General features: G+C 46.6%; 1 protein-coding gene across 3 annotated transcripts in view; it reads left to right on the top strand.

Moving 5' to 3' along the window:
- Positions 1 to 10,521, top strand: part of Pdss2 (decaprenyl diphosphate synthase subunit 2) — a 216,626-nt gene extending 206,105 nt beyond the window's left edge. For 2 of the 3 annotated variants that reach the window (XM_060373607.1, XM_060373608.1), the window contains one exon: positions 9,709 to 10,521. In XM_060373607.1, coding sequence (XP_060229590.1) covers positions 9,709 to 9,867 — 159 coding nt within the window. In that variant the 3' untranslated portion in view covers positions 9,868 to 10,521. The remainder of the gene's footprint in view (positions 1 to 9,708) is intronic. The other variant, XM_060373609.1, reaches the window with a different exon arrangement.
- Positions 10,522 to 14,867: the final 4,346 nt, after the last annotated feature.

A 14,867-nucleotide genomic window follows, 5' to 3' on the forward strand; every position in this document is an offset into this window, starting at 1 on the left:
CCATTTCTCCCCAGCCCTTATGGATTCCCACGCCACCGAAACTGTAAGCCATGCTGTCTTATCACAGCAGAGGAAAAGTAACTAATACAAGGGTCTCACTATACTGATTTTCATATTTTTGTTATTTGAAAACATCCTTATATTATTGATATCATGACTGCCTTGCATCAGCCTCCTCCGCGCTGAAATTAAGCCATGTACTACCATGCCTAGCTTAAACATAGCTTTTTAAACTTTTTAACTTTCAAAGGCATCAGTGAGACCATCCACACCTGTATTTTGGACATGGCCATCTGGTGGTGCTTACAAAGCATGCATTTGCCTTTTATATCCACAGCATGGGCTTGGCTTAGATAAAGAATGTAGTTTTCAGAGATTCTGAGACTTTCTGTGAATCACTGCCAAATCAAAGCTTTTACTTTTGCAATTATTTAAACCCAGATGCACAGCTATACCATTAGCTCTGTTAAATGTTTCATTGGCTAGCACTGGTTCATTGTTCAGCATGTCAGAACCATTTCAATCTTAATGCTGTCCATTTGTAAGCTCTCTCTCTCTGGCAGTGTGACATCTAAAAATTAAATTTCAATATGCATCCCTTCTTCATCTCCATTTAAGTAGCTCATAGAAATGTGGTAAAGGAAAGCCAGTATTGAGTCCTAGCAGCATGGTGCTAGAGGTGGCTTTCATCTTCTCTACGAATGCACCATAAAACATTTTCTAGTAAGCTCTGCTTACATGTTCAAATCCGTATTATAATTTTCTTTTCCAAACCTTATCTTTCCCAGGAAGGGCTAAGTTTCCAAAATCTAAACTCAAAGTCTCTGCTATTTCTGAAGCCAAAGTCAAGTGTTCTCTTTCCCCCTAAAAGAGATACTCAGTGCTTAAAGGGGTTTGCAGCTGGCAACTGGGGTTGGATCTCCAATCCACAGAAAGACAGAAGAACAGAACCAGCCCAGAGAGTTGGCATCTGACCTCTGTGTGTGCATCATGGCACATTAGCATACACACAAAGTAATGATAAACTTAAATAAATGAGAGATTGTGAGCCCAGGATATACCTTAACTTGGAGAATACTTGCCTAGCATGCATGAAGCCCCAGGTTAAGTCGCCCATGGTACATTAAAACCATATATGAGGGGCTGGAAAGATGGTCCAGTAGCTAAGAGCACTGTCTACTACTCTAGAGGACCTGGGTTCAATTCCCAGCACTTATTTGGTGGGTCACAACTGTCTGATACCAGCCACATGGGATCAGACACACCCTTTTCTAAGCCGAGGGCTCCAGGCAGGCATGTGATACACAAACATACATGCAGTCAAAACACCCAGATACAAGAAAATAAAACAAAAATAAAAGGTGTGGTGGTGTATGCCTGTAATCTCAGCACTCAGGAGGTGGAGACAGGAGGGTCACGAAGTTCAAGGTCATCCTCATCTTCTGAGAGAATTCAATTTCAAAAATGAGAATTTTAACAGAAGGACTAGGTGCTCACTCCCACATTGAGGTACTTCCTGAGAAACAACTGTGACACTGGGGTGCAGACAAACGAGCAGCCCACGTGATAGGGAGCATGCCTGGAATGCAAGCCCTAATTTGCTTCTCTGTCTTGAATGCCATGTTTATTGACTTGTCCATGTGGGTGCTGTGTCCTCTCCCTGTCCCTCTCCTGCTCTTGAACCACCATCACTGCCCATCACTGGGGAGTGTGGCTTAGTCTCAGTTTGTAGTTTCTCATTAAATAGGCCATTTTCCTCCCGACCACGGGCACGATGCAGGTAGCAGTGTGGCTCAGTGACAGAGCGTGAACTTGGCATTTGCAAGGGCTTGGGTTCTGCTCCAAAAAGATGACCCTCTGCCTGGGACACCACTACAGTTGCCTGTATTCCTGGCATTCACGAGCCGTCTGTTACTAATCTCTTTGGAATCCTGCCCTAACTCACTAATCTGTGCTCCAGCATGCACCTTCTCATCAATCACATCTGGAGACGCTTTCCAGCCCTTCAGTGGCTGGGAAGGACATCGTGTGCATTCCCTGCAATAGAAACCTAACCAAGACTCAGAGGGTAGAGGAAGGAGTCAAGGCTATCCTTGGCTACATAGCAAGTTCACAGATAGCCTGACCTACCTAAACTACCGTCTCAAAAAGGAAAAAGAAAAGAATGGGGGCTGGGGGGAAGCAAGGGTTTTAAAAACCGTTGCCAGTGTCCTGCCAACAATACAGTCTTCTGTAGGTCCTCTTCTCCGCCAGGGCCTGCAAACCACAGAGAGCCCTGGTGCTATGTGCGGAGCACGTGCCAGTCATGCCCCGTGAGGAGGCAGGGAAGTGCTGCTGCTTGAACAGAGCTTGGTTTTAGTCTCGTGTTTATAGTGACTGTTTTTCAGGGCCTTCGTCTCTGGGACTGTTCGTGCTCATGACCGTAGACCATACTTTCACTGAGCTCATTTCTACGTTGCATTCTCTCTCCTGTTGCTTCAGTGTCTGAAACGATGATATGTCGTTTGGTGTGGTGTGAGTTTGGTTTCTGACAGAGGGCCTCCCTGGAGCCCATCCTGGCCTGAAGCCCACTATGTAACTCAGGATTAAGATGATAGCTGCATACCACCATGCCTGGATTACCTCATGGACTCTGACCTTAGAACAACATGCTTTTTTGTTTGTTTTCCAAGAGGCTCATCACCTTTATATCCAATTATGTTGCCATAATTAAGTAAAAAGCATTCCTATTTTCTAATAGATAAGGTTATCATCATAGCTAGACTTACTATTACAGCCTGTCATCCCTGTATCCAGGAATCTGAAGCAAGAGAACAACAATTTCAGGACTAGTCTGGACTATACAGAGAGAGCAGTTGTGGTGGCTTTGCATGTCATCCTAACCCTAGGAGGCTGAGGCAGGAGGGTTATTGCCAGTTCTGGGCCAGATTAGGCTACAGAATGAGACCCTGTCTGAAAGGGAAGGAAGGAAAATTCTCTGTGGATTCTTGTCCACATCACTTGCATCTCATCCCCTCTCAGGTAAAATGATGCAGGAGGGTGAGAACATTTAGTTCCCTCGTCTTTCTCTGGTATTCTTGAGCAAAAGTGGCTGCTGCCTACCCCTCTATAACCACTCACCTCTGGTGCTAGGAATACCCCTTTAATATTTTAAGGAGTTTGTATGCCTTTTTTTTTTTTTTTTTTTTTTTTTTTTTTTTTGTGAGACAGTCTTACCATACAACTCTGACTGGCCTGGCCTGGAACTTACTGTGTAGACCCAAACTGGCCTCAAACTCACAGAGTTCTGCCTGCCTCTGCCTCCAGAGTGCTAGAGTTAGTGGTGTGGACCGCCATATCCGGCACCTTCTTTAATGTTGTAGAAGAACTTGAACTTGAGCCCTAGCCTCTGAAGGCAGACAGACACTCAGCTTAGACAGGTCTCCCATGAGCAGCACTTACCGCCCAGGTGCTCAGTAAGCGTTAAGTAAGAATGCACTCCACCTTCCCTACCTGGCGTCCTCTTCTCTGTCAGCCGGCGTCTTTAATTGGCTCTTCTAGCAGGGGATTTGCCTGGCTTAGTTCAGGTGGACTGCACTCACACAATTATAAGGTTGACTTCAAGATTTAATTATGTCAGTGCCCTGAAGTGCTAGATGGGAGAAATAACCTGATAAGTCACCTTTTTTTTTATATGTGTGTGTTGTTGAATGTCTAAAGTGTTCTTCAAGCCTTCAGAACCAAAGCTTTTTCTGTCCATCAGTCAAAACATACAGAAGTAAAGAATTGGGTTTTGAATTTTTAAAATGTACTTATTCATTGTTAGTCTGTGTGTAGATGCACATGATGTGCGGGCACGTATAACCACAGTGTGGATGTGGAGGTCAGAGGGCAACTTTGTGGAGTCAGTTTTCTCCTTTAACCTTTGTGTCAGCCCTGAGGATTGAGCTCAGGGCCCCAGGCTCTTACAGCAAGCTCCTTTACTTTTTGGTTTGGTTGGTTTGGTTTGGTTTGGTTTGGTTTCCAGTATATAGCCTTGGCTCTCCTGGACTTGCTTTGTTGACCAGGCTCCTTTACTCCTGAAGCCATCTTACCAGCCCAGTTTTCTTTATTGTGTTCTTACCAAATGTCACCTAGTATATCTCTATAATTTTAGCCACTTGAAAGACTGGCAGAAAAAAAATCACATGAACCTAGGAATTCTAGGCAATAGCAAAACTCTATCTCTAAAAAAAATCAATAAAACACAATAACCCAAAACAAATGCCTCATATGATAATGTGCACTCAGGTGTGGATAATCTCTGAACCACTGGGATGATCTGGAAGCATTCTGTCTTCAACTCCATTAAACAAGACTATGTCTAAAGAGTTCCTTACAGGCATCTAGATAAAAGCCTTTTCTCAACTGAGAATCCTCTTCCCAGATAGGATCTTCTTCCTTGACAGAAAAACTAGCTAGCACACAAGGATGCATAACAAGACTTTGTCTCCAAAGGAAAAAAGAAAGCCAAGGATCAGAAAATAAAGATAGTAAAATGTTGTTACAAAATTGAGCATGATGGCGGGTGCCTGTAATTCAAGCAATGGAAGGCAAAGACAGGAAGATCTTTCCAAGTCCAAAGCAGCCAGAGGCTGTAAGAGCCTATATCAAAACAAGCAAACACACACCAAAAATGTCATTATAAACATCTTTAATGTGTGAATTTTGATTGATCGTGATTTGGGGGAAAAAAATGGCTGAAAATCTGGAGGGATGGATCTGCAGTTAAGAGCACTGGCTGCTCTTCCAGAGGCCCTGGGTTTGACTCCCAGCACCTATATGGCAGCTCACAGTTGTCTGCGACTCCATTTCTAGGGGATCCAACACCCTCTTTTGGCCTCCTCAGGTACTGCACAAGCACAGTGCACAGACATTCATGCAGGCAAAGAACCCACGCGCCCTTTCAATTAAAAAAGCTAAAAATATTGGGCTGAGGCTAAGATAAGGACTAGATACAAGATGATAAAGAATTATCTAACTTTTCTAGTTAACCTTGTGGGCTGGCAAGATGGCTCAGCAAGTAATTGCCAGAGCCCATGATGTGAGGACCAGGTCCTGAAAGTGTCCTCTGATCCCCACATTGGCACCATGCCCTGCAAATGTCCACATTCCCTCTCACATACACACACGAACAATGATTAGTAAAATGATTCTTTTGTTTGTTGTTTTGATTTTTTTATTTTTGAGGTAGGGTTTCTCTGTGTAGCCTTGGCTGTCCTGGAACTTGCTCTGTAGACCAGGCTGGCCTTGAACTCACAGAGCTCCGCCTGCCTCTTAGCCTCAGAGTGCTAAGATTACAGTGTAAGCCACCGTGCCCAGCTTAGTAAAATGACCCCTAAAGATGTTTCTAGTTAGCTCTCTGGGTGTAGTCACCCGGAGATTATGTGAAAGGATGTTCTCCCGAGACACAAGTCAAAATTAGGGTGAAGCGCCCTGATGCCGGGGATGTCCCTAAGCCAAGTCCTAATGAAGACTCTTAAATATTTAACAAGCTTGTGACTCCATACCCTATGGCAGCTTGAAATCAGCCATGATCAGCATATTATACCATGAAAGTCTTCAAATGCTACCTGAGAGCTATACTGCCTGCAGCCCTTTCTCTCTCCCTCTCATTCTTCCTCTCCCCCATCTTCTAGAGTCCAGGCGGGCCTTAAACTGCTGGTCCTCCTGTTTCCAATTCCTGGGTGCTAGGATTCTGGGATTATAGGCATGGACTACCACACACAGCATTGGAGTTTTAAAATACCTTATAACTAAATTTTGTCTTGTTTTAGGGTTGTTCCATTTATCTGCTTGTTTTAGTTTTTCAAGATAGGTTTCTCTGTGTAGCCCTGGCTGTCCTGGAACTAGCTCTGTAAACCAAGCTAACCTCGAACTCAGAGATCCACCTGTTTCTGCCTCCTGAGTGCTGAGATCTAAAGGTGTGTGGTACCACCACCTAGCTTATAATTAAATAAAAATATGTCTATACAAAATTCTTAGCCTGGTTTTCAGAGCTGTCCTGGGTCCCCTGACACCTAGCTCTGCCAGCTGGGCCGTTCTCAACTGTGTCCCTTCCAAGTCCACTCTGCAGGCTGCCCTCTGCCTGTCTTCCTTCCTGAACACTCTGCAGGCTGCCCTCTGCCTGTCTTCCTTCCAAGTCCACTCTGCAGGCTGCCCTCTGCCTGTCTTCCTTCCAAGTCCACTCTGCAGGCTGCCCTCTGCCTGTCTTCCTTCCTGAACACTCTGCAGGCTGCCCTCTGCCTGTCTCCCTTCCTGAACACTCTGCAGGCTGCCCTTTGCCTGTCTTCCTTCCTGAACACTCTGCAGGCTGCCCTCTGCCTGTCTTCCTTCCTGAATACTCTGCAGGCTGCCCTCTGCCTGTCTTCCTTCCTGAACACTCTGCAGGCTGCCCTCTGCCTGTCTTCCTTCCTGAACACTCTGCAGGCTGCCCTCTGCCTGTCTTCCTTCCTGAACACTCTGCAGGCTGCCCTCTGCTCTTCTCCTGCACTGCTGAACCTGCGTCTCCTCAAAGCCCCCTTCTCCAGGCTTGCTGGAGCCTCTCCTAGTTAACATTATCTGTCCTGCCTGCGCCTATTGTCCCACGTTACTGCCTTGGTGTTGCTGCATTTCAGTTTCTCTTTAATTAGCTCCTGATCCTTGAGCAGAGGACCGTTTAACTCTTACATGTAGTAGGTGCTCCAAGAATTCTTAGAAATTCAGCATTTAACTGCTTTTGTAGACATCCACATGCCTGCCATTGCCAGCCTAGAAGCCTAAAACATTGACTTGTCCAGTGTAGGTCCAGGGAGATTGCAGATAATGAAAACAGGGCTACCCTCTCTACCCAGTATCTCTAGGAGCTGAGACCAGCTGCCTTTGAGGTTACTGTATATCAAACCAAAATAGATTTGATCTGATTAGGTGGGATGATACAGGCCTGGGAGGGAGAGCTCAACAGTCTGAGCTGTAACAGTGGATTTCACTATCCACTAATCTGTGCTTTCTCATGCAGCCCCCCAGCAGGCCCCCAAGGAATTGCTATGGTCCTCATCACTGAGAGCTGAGAACAGTTAAGTGGCTTCCCTCAAATGGTAAAGATACAATAGAAACTTGAATCTGGTGGTGCGCCCAGTAATTGGCAGGAGGCTGGGGCAACCTAGGCTGGGATAGTCTCAGTGTGGCGCTCAGAACCTCAACTTTAGTAGTAAGTGCCTCTGGAGGACGAGGCATCAGAAATGTGGCTCTGGGGGGACGGTGCCCATCTCCTGGAGGACGCTGAGGAAGAATTGCTATGAGTGGAAGGCAGGCAAGGACTATATAGTGAGTAGGCCAGGCAGAGTGAGATGCCATCCCCCCTCCCCCCCAAAAAAAATAAGAAAATTTAGAAAATTTTAAGAAGTGAAATGGCTTAGCAGGTAAAGCCACTTGCTTGCTGCACAACCTTGATATGAGTTTGATCCCCAGGATCCCAAACCCACATAAAGGTGAAAGGAGAGACCCTGATCTCGTCACCCACAGTTTGGTGGATAAACACACACACACACAATAAGAGAAACTGAAAATTTGAAAAAATGTGGTGTCTTCTATCTATTATCCTGAGTAACTGAGTTTCCTGGCCCTCTGACCCCTTGATGATATCATTAGAGAAATAAACCAGCATGTATTTTTATTCGTGTTTCGTGCATTATACAGAATGTAGCCTGAAGTCTTACGAGGAAGTCAATAGAGTAGAAAATTAAAATACAACACCACGACAGTACTGTACGGCAGAAGCACACAGGCCGCTCCGGGCGCCTTGAGGTAGAGGAGCAGCCAGCCCGGCACCATCCTTCTAGGTGCAGTGCAGAGTGCCTTCCATCCAGGGAAAATCTGGGAGCACCCCAGGGAAGCTAGGATGCAGGCTCTGAAAAATGCAGGTAGTTCCTTTTAATACATGAGCAAAGGCAGGAAGGGAGCAAATGAAGCCGGGGAGGAGCGAGACCAGGAGGAAGGATTCTCCATCCTCCTGAGGGAACTTGGACTGTTAAGGCTGCTAGAAGGCAGTGCAGATTTTAGGCAACACTTGTAAATTTCAGCAGTGCAGCATGGTGGGTGGACTACGGGGATGCGGATTGGGCTGGGAAGGCTCTTTAGGAAGTGAAAAATAACCTTCCTGGGGGATGCTGAGGGCCCCAGTGTAAAGGATGAACAAAGTATATATATGAACAGTATAAAGGATAAACAAAGCATGGATCTGAGAGCTCCAGTGGAGCTGCACGGATGAGGACTCACTGAAAACAGCAATGAAAATGTCCACCTTCAAGCCTGGCAGTGATGGCACAGGTGGCACACACCTTTAATCCCATCACTCGGCGGGAGGGTGGGGGCGGGGCAGCGGGAGGCAGATCTCCGAGTTCCAGGACAGCCAGGGTTACACAGAGAAACTCTGTCTCAGGAAAACATCCACATCGTTGCAGGCAGAAGACCCAGGTATCCAGGCTGAAGAGCATCTCCGCTGCATGTCTGTCCGCAGTGCCGAGGGAAAGCCCTAGGGGGGTTCACATGGACACGTCCACGCTGCAGCCCCTATGTCCCATGCATCTTCCGTGACTCACAGACTGGCCTTGCTTCCTGGCCCCACCCAGTCTCTAAGGGTCTCAGAGTTCTGCCTCGGGTGAGCTAGCCTGGGACTGCCTGGTGCCTGGCCGGGGAGATTCACTGAGAAGACTATTGAACTGGGGCCAAGTAATTTAAGGTCAAAATGTGAAGCCCTTTCCAGCTCTAAATCGTAACCATTTTGTCTAATTTTTTTTCAAGATTTTATTGTTAGATGCCTGTATGGGTTTGAGCACACAAGTGCAGTTGACTATGGAAGCCGTGGGACCTGGAGTTACAGGCTATTGTGAGCCACTGGGACCTGAACTCAGGTCCTCTGAGGAGCAGTACAAGCTGAAGCAGATCTACACACCCCATTTTTGGTTTTTTGTTGTTGTTGTTGTTGTTGGTTGCTTTGTTTCAGAGACTAGCCATGTAGTCCTGGTTGGCCTCTCCCTCACAAAATCCTCTTGCCTCTGCCTTCCAAGTGCTGGAATTAAGGGTTACCGCTGTCCCTCCTGACCCCTTGGTCCTTTCTTAAAGTCTCAGAGAGAGATTGGAAGTCAGTTTTCTGGTTACTGAGAGTTTATTTTGTTCTTTACAAAAATTCTTTGTTCCCTTCTTCCCAAGGAAAATATTTTGGTTTTAAATAAGTCATAGTCAGATTTAATAATACGTGTCCTTCTTGAATTTCCATTTTGATTATCGTGTCAACCTAAGGTGTGTTAAATTCGTTTTAAGTTGGAATGAAGATGTTAGTGGGGGCTTCCTGCATAAAATAGCAGGCTGCTGAATTCGGAGTACCAGAGATGTCACTGTGTGGCCTTCATTACCGCCTTCCCAGTGCGGCACTTCCAGCAGATCGAGGGGTGGCTGTGGGAGGAGATGTAATTGGGCTGATTGGAGCCTATTGTGCTGCTCTCCGGAGCATGCTCACGTAGCCTGAGGGAGGTGATGGTGCCTGGAGAGCACTTGGAAAGATGTCCTCTTTCCTCAAGACAAGAGAGCAGAAATACTGGATTTACGTGCTTCCTGTCCTTGTTTGCAATGCAGAGCTCCCCCCCCCCCTGTTAAATGTAGTCCTTACTGTACAACCAAAAACTGACTTATTGTGCATTTATTTCTTAACAGTTGCGAGAAACAATCAAAGCTGGCAAAGGTGTGACTTCAGCTATTGACCTGTGTCGTTACCATGGAAACAAGGCCCTGGAGGCCCTGGAGAGCTTTCCTCCCTCAGAGGCCAGATCGGCTTTAGAAAACATTGTGTTTGCTGTGACCAGATTTTCCTGACACCAAATTAAAAAGACACTATTGTTCCTTAGCTGAAAAACCCAGAAAATGTGTGGACAGGAGAGCTTTTGTGAGGAAATAACTAATGTGTTAATGACTTTTAAAATACATGTGTTTTTTACCTGTCCTTTATCTCACTGCTTAATGAATCTATCTTTTGGAACCACTACAAACAAAATGAGAAGGAAAAAAGGTCACACGGTTTTCACTTCTCACACCAGAGCACACTTGAAGCTGCAGCAACAGCAATAATTAATGAGACTCGCTCCTGTGACCTCAGCAAATGGACAGGAAACAAGTCCTTATTGATTGGACCAAGCCAGGGATGGCGCCAGGGCGGTGGCTGTGGTTTTCCTTCTAAAGAGGATAGAGCAAGCTGGAAGCTGCAGGTGTCAAGAGAAACGCTGGATGCCAGCCAGGGGAGACACACCAAACCTCGTGACCACCGTGCTGTACTGGAGAACAGTTCCATGAGTTAAGCAAAAATATGTCCTCTTGCCATCTTGAAATCTTGTCTCTGTGGGCTTAATGTGAGGCTAGTGCATCGTGGTTTTCATCAGATTGGGAAGAGGTGGGGGAAATGTTAACAAGTTGCCAAATACTTGAAATTGGATATTAAAGTGTTACCAAGTGTTGATTCAATTGTATAAGAAATTGTCACCTTCTTTCTTAAACATCAAGATTAGGACACATTTCTAGCCAGGGGTGGTGGTGCACACCTTTAATCCCAGCTCTTGGGAGGCAGAGGCAGGCAGATTTCTGAGTTTGAAACCAGCCTGGTCTACAGAGCGAGTTCTGTAGGCTGCCCAGAGAAACAAAGAAAGAAACAAGACACGATTCAAAGGCATTTTAATGCCAACTGCAGCGCATCCTTTATGACACTTTGGTTTGGGGACTACCTCTGGTTTTCCATCTCTCAGAAATGTAATTGTGGTGCTGGGACTTGACTGGGGAGAGTTTCCTTTGAACCTCAGAATGTCAGCCTCTGGTCCGGAGCCACAGACATCGAATGAATTACAGAAAACACAAGCAGTCGCCCAGGCCTGCAATCGGACCCTGTCTCGGTGTTCGCAGATGATTTCTGTGGTTTGCACGAATGCAATATGAGCATGCCGTTGACAAGAAGGCTGAGTTTACATAAATGAGCTCGATTGAGACTCCGCTACCTTTCTTCCTTTCGTGGTGTAATTACAGCCCTATCTGGAGACAGCAAACACGGTGAGCAGATTCTATTACCTACTTCACTCAAACACTGGGGAAGTTACTTTAGTTGAATTCCTCCTCCCAGAAGTCTCATCCAGGCCCAGCGTGTGGCATGCAGTGAGGAGAAGACGTAAGCCAGCCAGCAGAGGTTAATGTGTTAGGAGTGAGCTCTGTGTTAAGAACGGCTTATACTGTCACAATCTGTGCCCCTATAGATTGCCCATAGAACATTCCACTCCTCTGTTTGCGATGTGGCTTCTCAGTAAACCTGGCTTAATTAGTAACTATGGCTACAATGCTACAGCTCTGACTACGTTCCAATCATTAACATCCACGCGGAGTCCGGATGGCACCATTGCCTCAGATCGGGCTCACTCTATGGTCATCTGAAAGCCACTCCCCTCTCACCTCAACTTCATCTCCTGGTATGACGGCCCTCTCAGGCTGGTTGTGAGTTGACAGTGTCACTCTGGAGTGGCCACACCTGGAACCTCAGCGCCTTGGGAGGCTGGGGCAGCCTGGCAAGGCTACCTAGGTCACAGGCCAGCACAGACTGAACAGACCCTGACTGAAGACAAACCAAGATTACCATTTCTGACATCTGGTAAAAGTGCTGTGTGGGATCCTGGGGGTGGGGAGGAAGAGAACCTTGAGATCCTTTACGGGATACAGGAGATAAATGCTGAGCCGGCCACCTTACCTGCGCACTGTTTAGCTCTATTTGCCTTAGGTGCTTCTGGATTCTTGAGGTTTGGTTGGTTGGTGGTGGTGGTGGTGGTGGTGATGGTTTTCTGTGTTTGTTTGGTTTTGTTTTTTTGTTTTGTTTTTGTTTATGGGTTTTTGAGACAGGGCTTCTCCGTGTAGCCTTCGATGCCTCCCCGAGTGCTGGGATTTAAAGGCGTATGCCACTGTGCCCAGTGGATTCTGGTGATTTTAACTCCCACTTTTCTTGGGACCTTTCCCACCTCCTTTTTATTTCCCCAGCGGCTTCTGTGACCTCTGTTCTGTCTCATCCTTTAAAAAGGCAAAGAGAAAGAATCTCAGGTATCACAGGCTGGCCTTTCCTCCCTGGGTAGCAGAAGGTGGCCTTAAACTGGTTCCTGGAGTACCACCTAGATGGCACTGCAACCCACCTGTCTCCTGGGATCCCCTGTCTCCACCCTGCAGCACCAAACTTCCAGACTTTATATTTACAGGAGAGCTGGGCTATGAAGCCGGGTTCTCATGCCTGCAACAACAAAATGCCTTTACCTGCTGAGGCCTCTTCCCAGCTCCACACCCCGGTCTAGAATCTTTGCTTTCTTCTTTACTGGCCTCTTTACATGCTCCCTGTGCCTAAATCCTCTGTTTGTCTCCCTCCATTTTTTCTCTCCAGCTTTAGGAAAAACCTTGCTGGGAGTGGTGGTTCATGCCTTTAATTTCAGCACCCTGGAGGCAGGTGGATCCCTCTGTTAACTTACCAGCCTGGTCTAGACGGTGGGTTCCAGGCCAGTCAGTATTATACAGTTAGACTATCTCCAAAAAACAAACAAACAAACAAAGCTGTGCAGACTGTTGTTAACTCTCAGGGGTGGTGGTTGTTGGACTGGGTCCTTACTGTCTAGACCAGTGCCATCCCTTTGGGAATATTTAGCATGCGAGAATGAGGTCCCTGTCTGCACCACCCTTTTGGAATGGCTTCAAGATCATAGGCAGATTCTGACAGCGGAAGAATCTTTAAAGCACACCCTTACAGGCCTGAGTCATTTCATGCTGTAGCCAGCCCCTAAGCTCTTGTGACTGACCTGTACCTCTTCTCTAGACTGTCCTTCCTCTTTCTTACTCCAACCCAAGAGACATTCTTTTCTAGACATTTGATTGTACCTTCCAGAAACTCTAAAGCAGTTCCCTGCCTCACTGAATCTCTTACTTTCTTTGTTGGTATCCGAACCAAATACAGGACCTTGCTCATGCCAAGAACATCACCATGTTCTGCTGGTGAGTACATAAGCCCCTGGCCCTAAAATCCCTTCTATGTTACGATTTTTATTTGCATTTGGTTTCCTTTTTTTGAGACAGGCTCTCCTATATCCAAGGCTAGCTTCAAATTTGCTGTGTAGCCAAGGATGATCTTAAGCTTCTGGTCCTCCTGCCTCCGCCTCCTTAGTGCCAGGACTGCAGGTGTGTGGCCCCATATGTGGCTTATGCAATATGGGGGGGTGGGAGGGACCAAACTTAGGACTCTGTGCATGCTGGAAGAGTGCATGCCCAGCCATAAATCTTCCTTTAAACTCTTCAATTTAGGGATAGAAACATAGCTGGGGTTGGGGGAGGGGGGAACTAGACCAGTGCCGTCCCTTTGGGAATATTTAGAATCAAGCATATCAGGCCCCTACCTGCACCACCCTTTTGAAATGGCTTCAAGATCGCAGGCAGATTCTTACAACAGATCTCTAAAGCCCTTGCTGGGTTTAATGCGCAGAACCCATATGACAATTTGAGGTGGTCTGCAACTCCAGTTCCAGGGGAACCAGTGCCCTTTTCTAGTCTCCATGGGCATCAAGCAGGCAGGTGGCGCACAAACATCTCTACAGCCAAAATATTCATATAGGTAAAACAAGATTAAATATTCTCCAGGCATTGTAGTGACATCGTCTTTAAACCCTGTGTGGCAATCTCTGACACACCTCGTGATGCCCAGGGAAGACAGGGCAACCTAGAAGTCCGACCACCTCCTTGAGGTCATCCAGCTTGTGGACAATTCCCCAAAATGTTTCACTGTGGGTACAGACAATGTGGGCTCCAAGCAGATGCAGCAGATTGGCACATTCCTCTGCGGGAAGGCCGTGATGCTGATGGGCAAGATCATGATGCTCCTTAAGTAGCTTCCCTTTCCTCTTGCCTCTCCTCAATTCTTTCTCTGATTTGTCACTTTTTCTCCCACTCAGTTAGACATCACTTTCAAACATGGGTGTTTCCTTCTACAAACTAACTTTACTTCATTGTTTGGGATTAAAGGCATATTCTACCACGCCTGGAGGTAAGCTTTTCTTTACCTGAAATTAATTCAATACCAGGCTGGCCTTGAACTCAGATCTGCTTGCCTCTGTCTCCTGGATTCCAGCCAGATCACACAGACCTAGAAAGTCTTTGGGTGAGATCTCTTGCCAGAGCAGCCATGTTCTGAATCCCTCTGCAGAGTTGACTTTATAACTCTTCTGCTTGGAAAAATAGTGACCCTGCATATTCTCCATCATAACAGGTCAAGACTGGAAAGGCCAGGCGCTGTACAACACCTGTAACCCTGGCACCTGGTAGGCTTGGCGAGAGGATCCTGAGTTCAATGCCAGCCTGAACTACAGAGCAAATTCCAGGCTTTCCTGAAGTATGTGGCAAGACTTTCTCTCAAGACAAACACAAGGGGCTGGAGAGATGATGGCTCAGTGGCTAAGAGCGCTTGCTGCTCTTGCAGAGGACCCAGGTTCAACTCCAACCACCCACGTGGTAGCTCACAGCCATCCCTAAATCCAGTTCTAGGAGCTCCAACGCCTTTTCACCTCTAGCTCTCCAATCCAAGTGGTGAAATGCATGTGGTACGCATACCTACATGCAGGCAAAACATTCACACACATAAAATAATAAAATTTGGGGGGAAAAAAAAAGCAAAAAGACATGGATGGAGGAAGGTGGCTCGGTCATTAAAGTACTCACTGAGCACATGTGAAGACCTGAGCTTGCATCCCCAGCACTGAGAGAAAAGCAATCCCAGCACTGGAGAATTGGAAGCAGGAGGATTCCCTGTCAGCTCGTCTACAGAA

Source organism: Meriones unguiculatus, chromosome 20 (assembly GCF_030254825.1).
Source record: "Meriones unguiculatus strain TT.TT164.6M chromosome 20, Bangor_MerUng_6.1, whole genome shotgun sequence".
NCBI lineage: Eukaryota > Metazoa > Chordata > Mammalia > Rodentia > Muridae > Meriones > Meriones unguiculatus.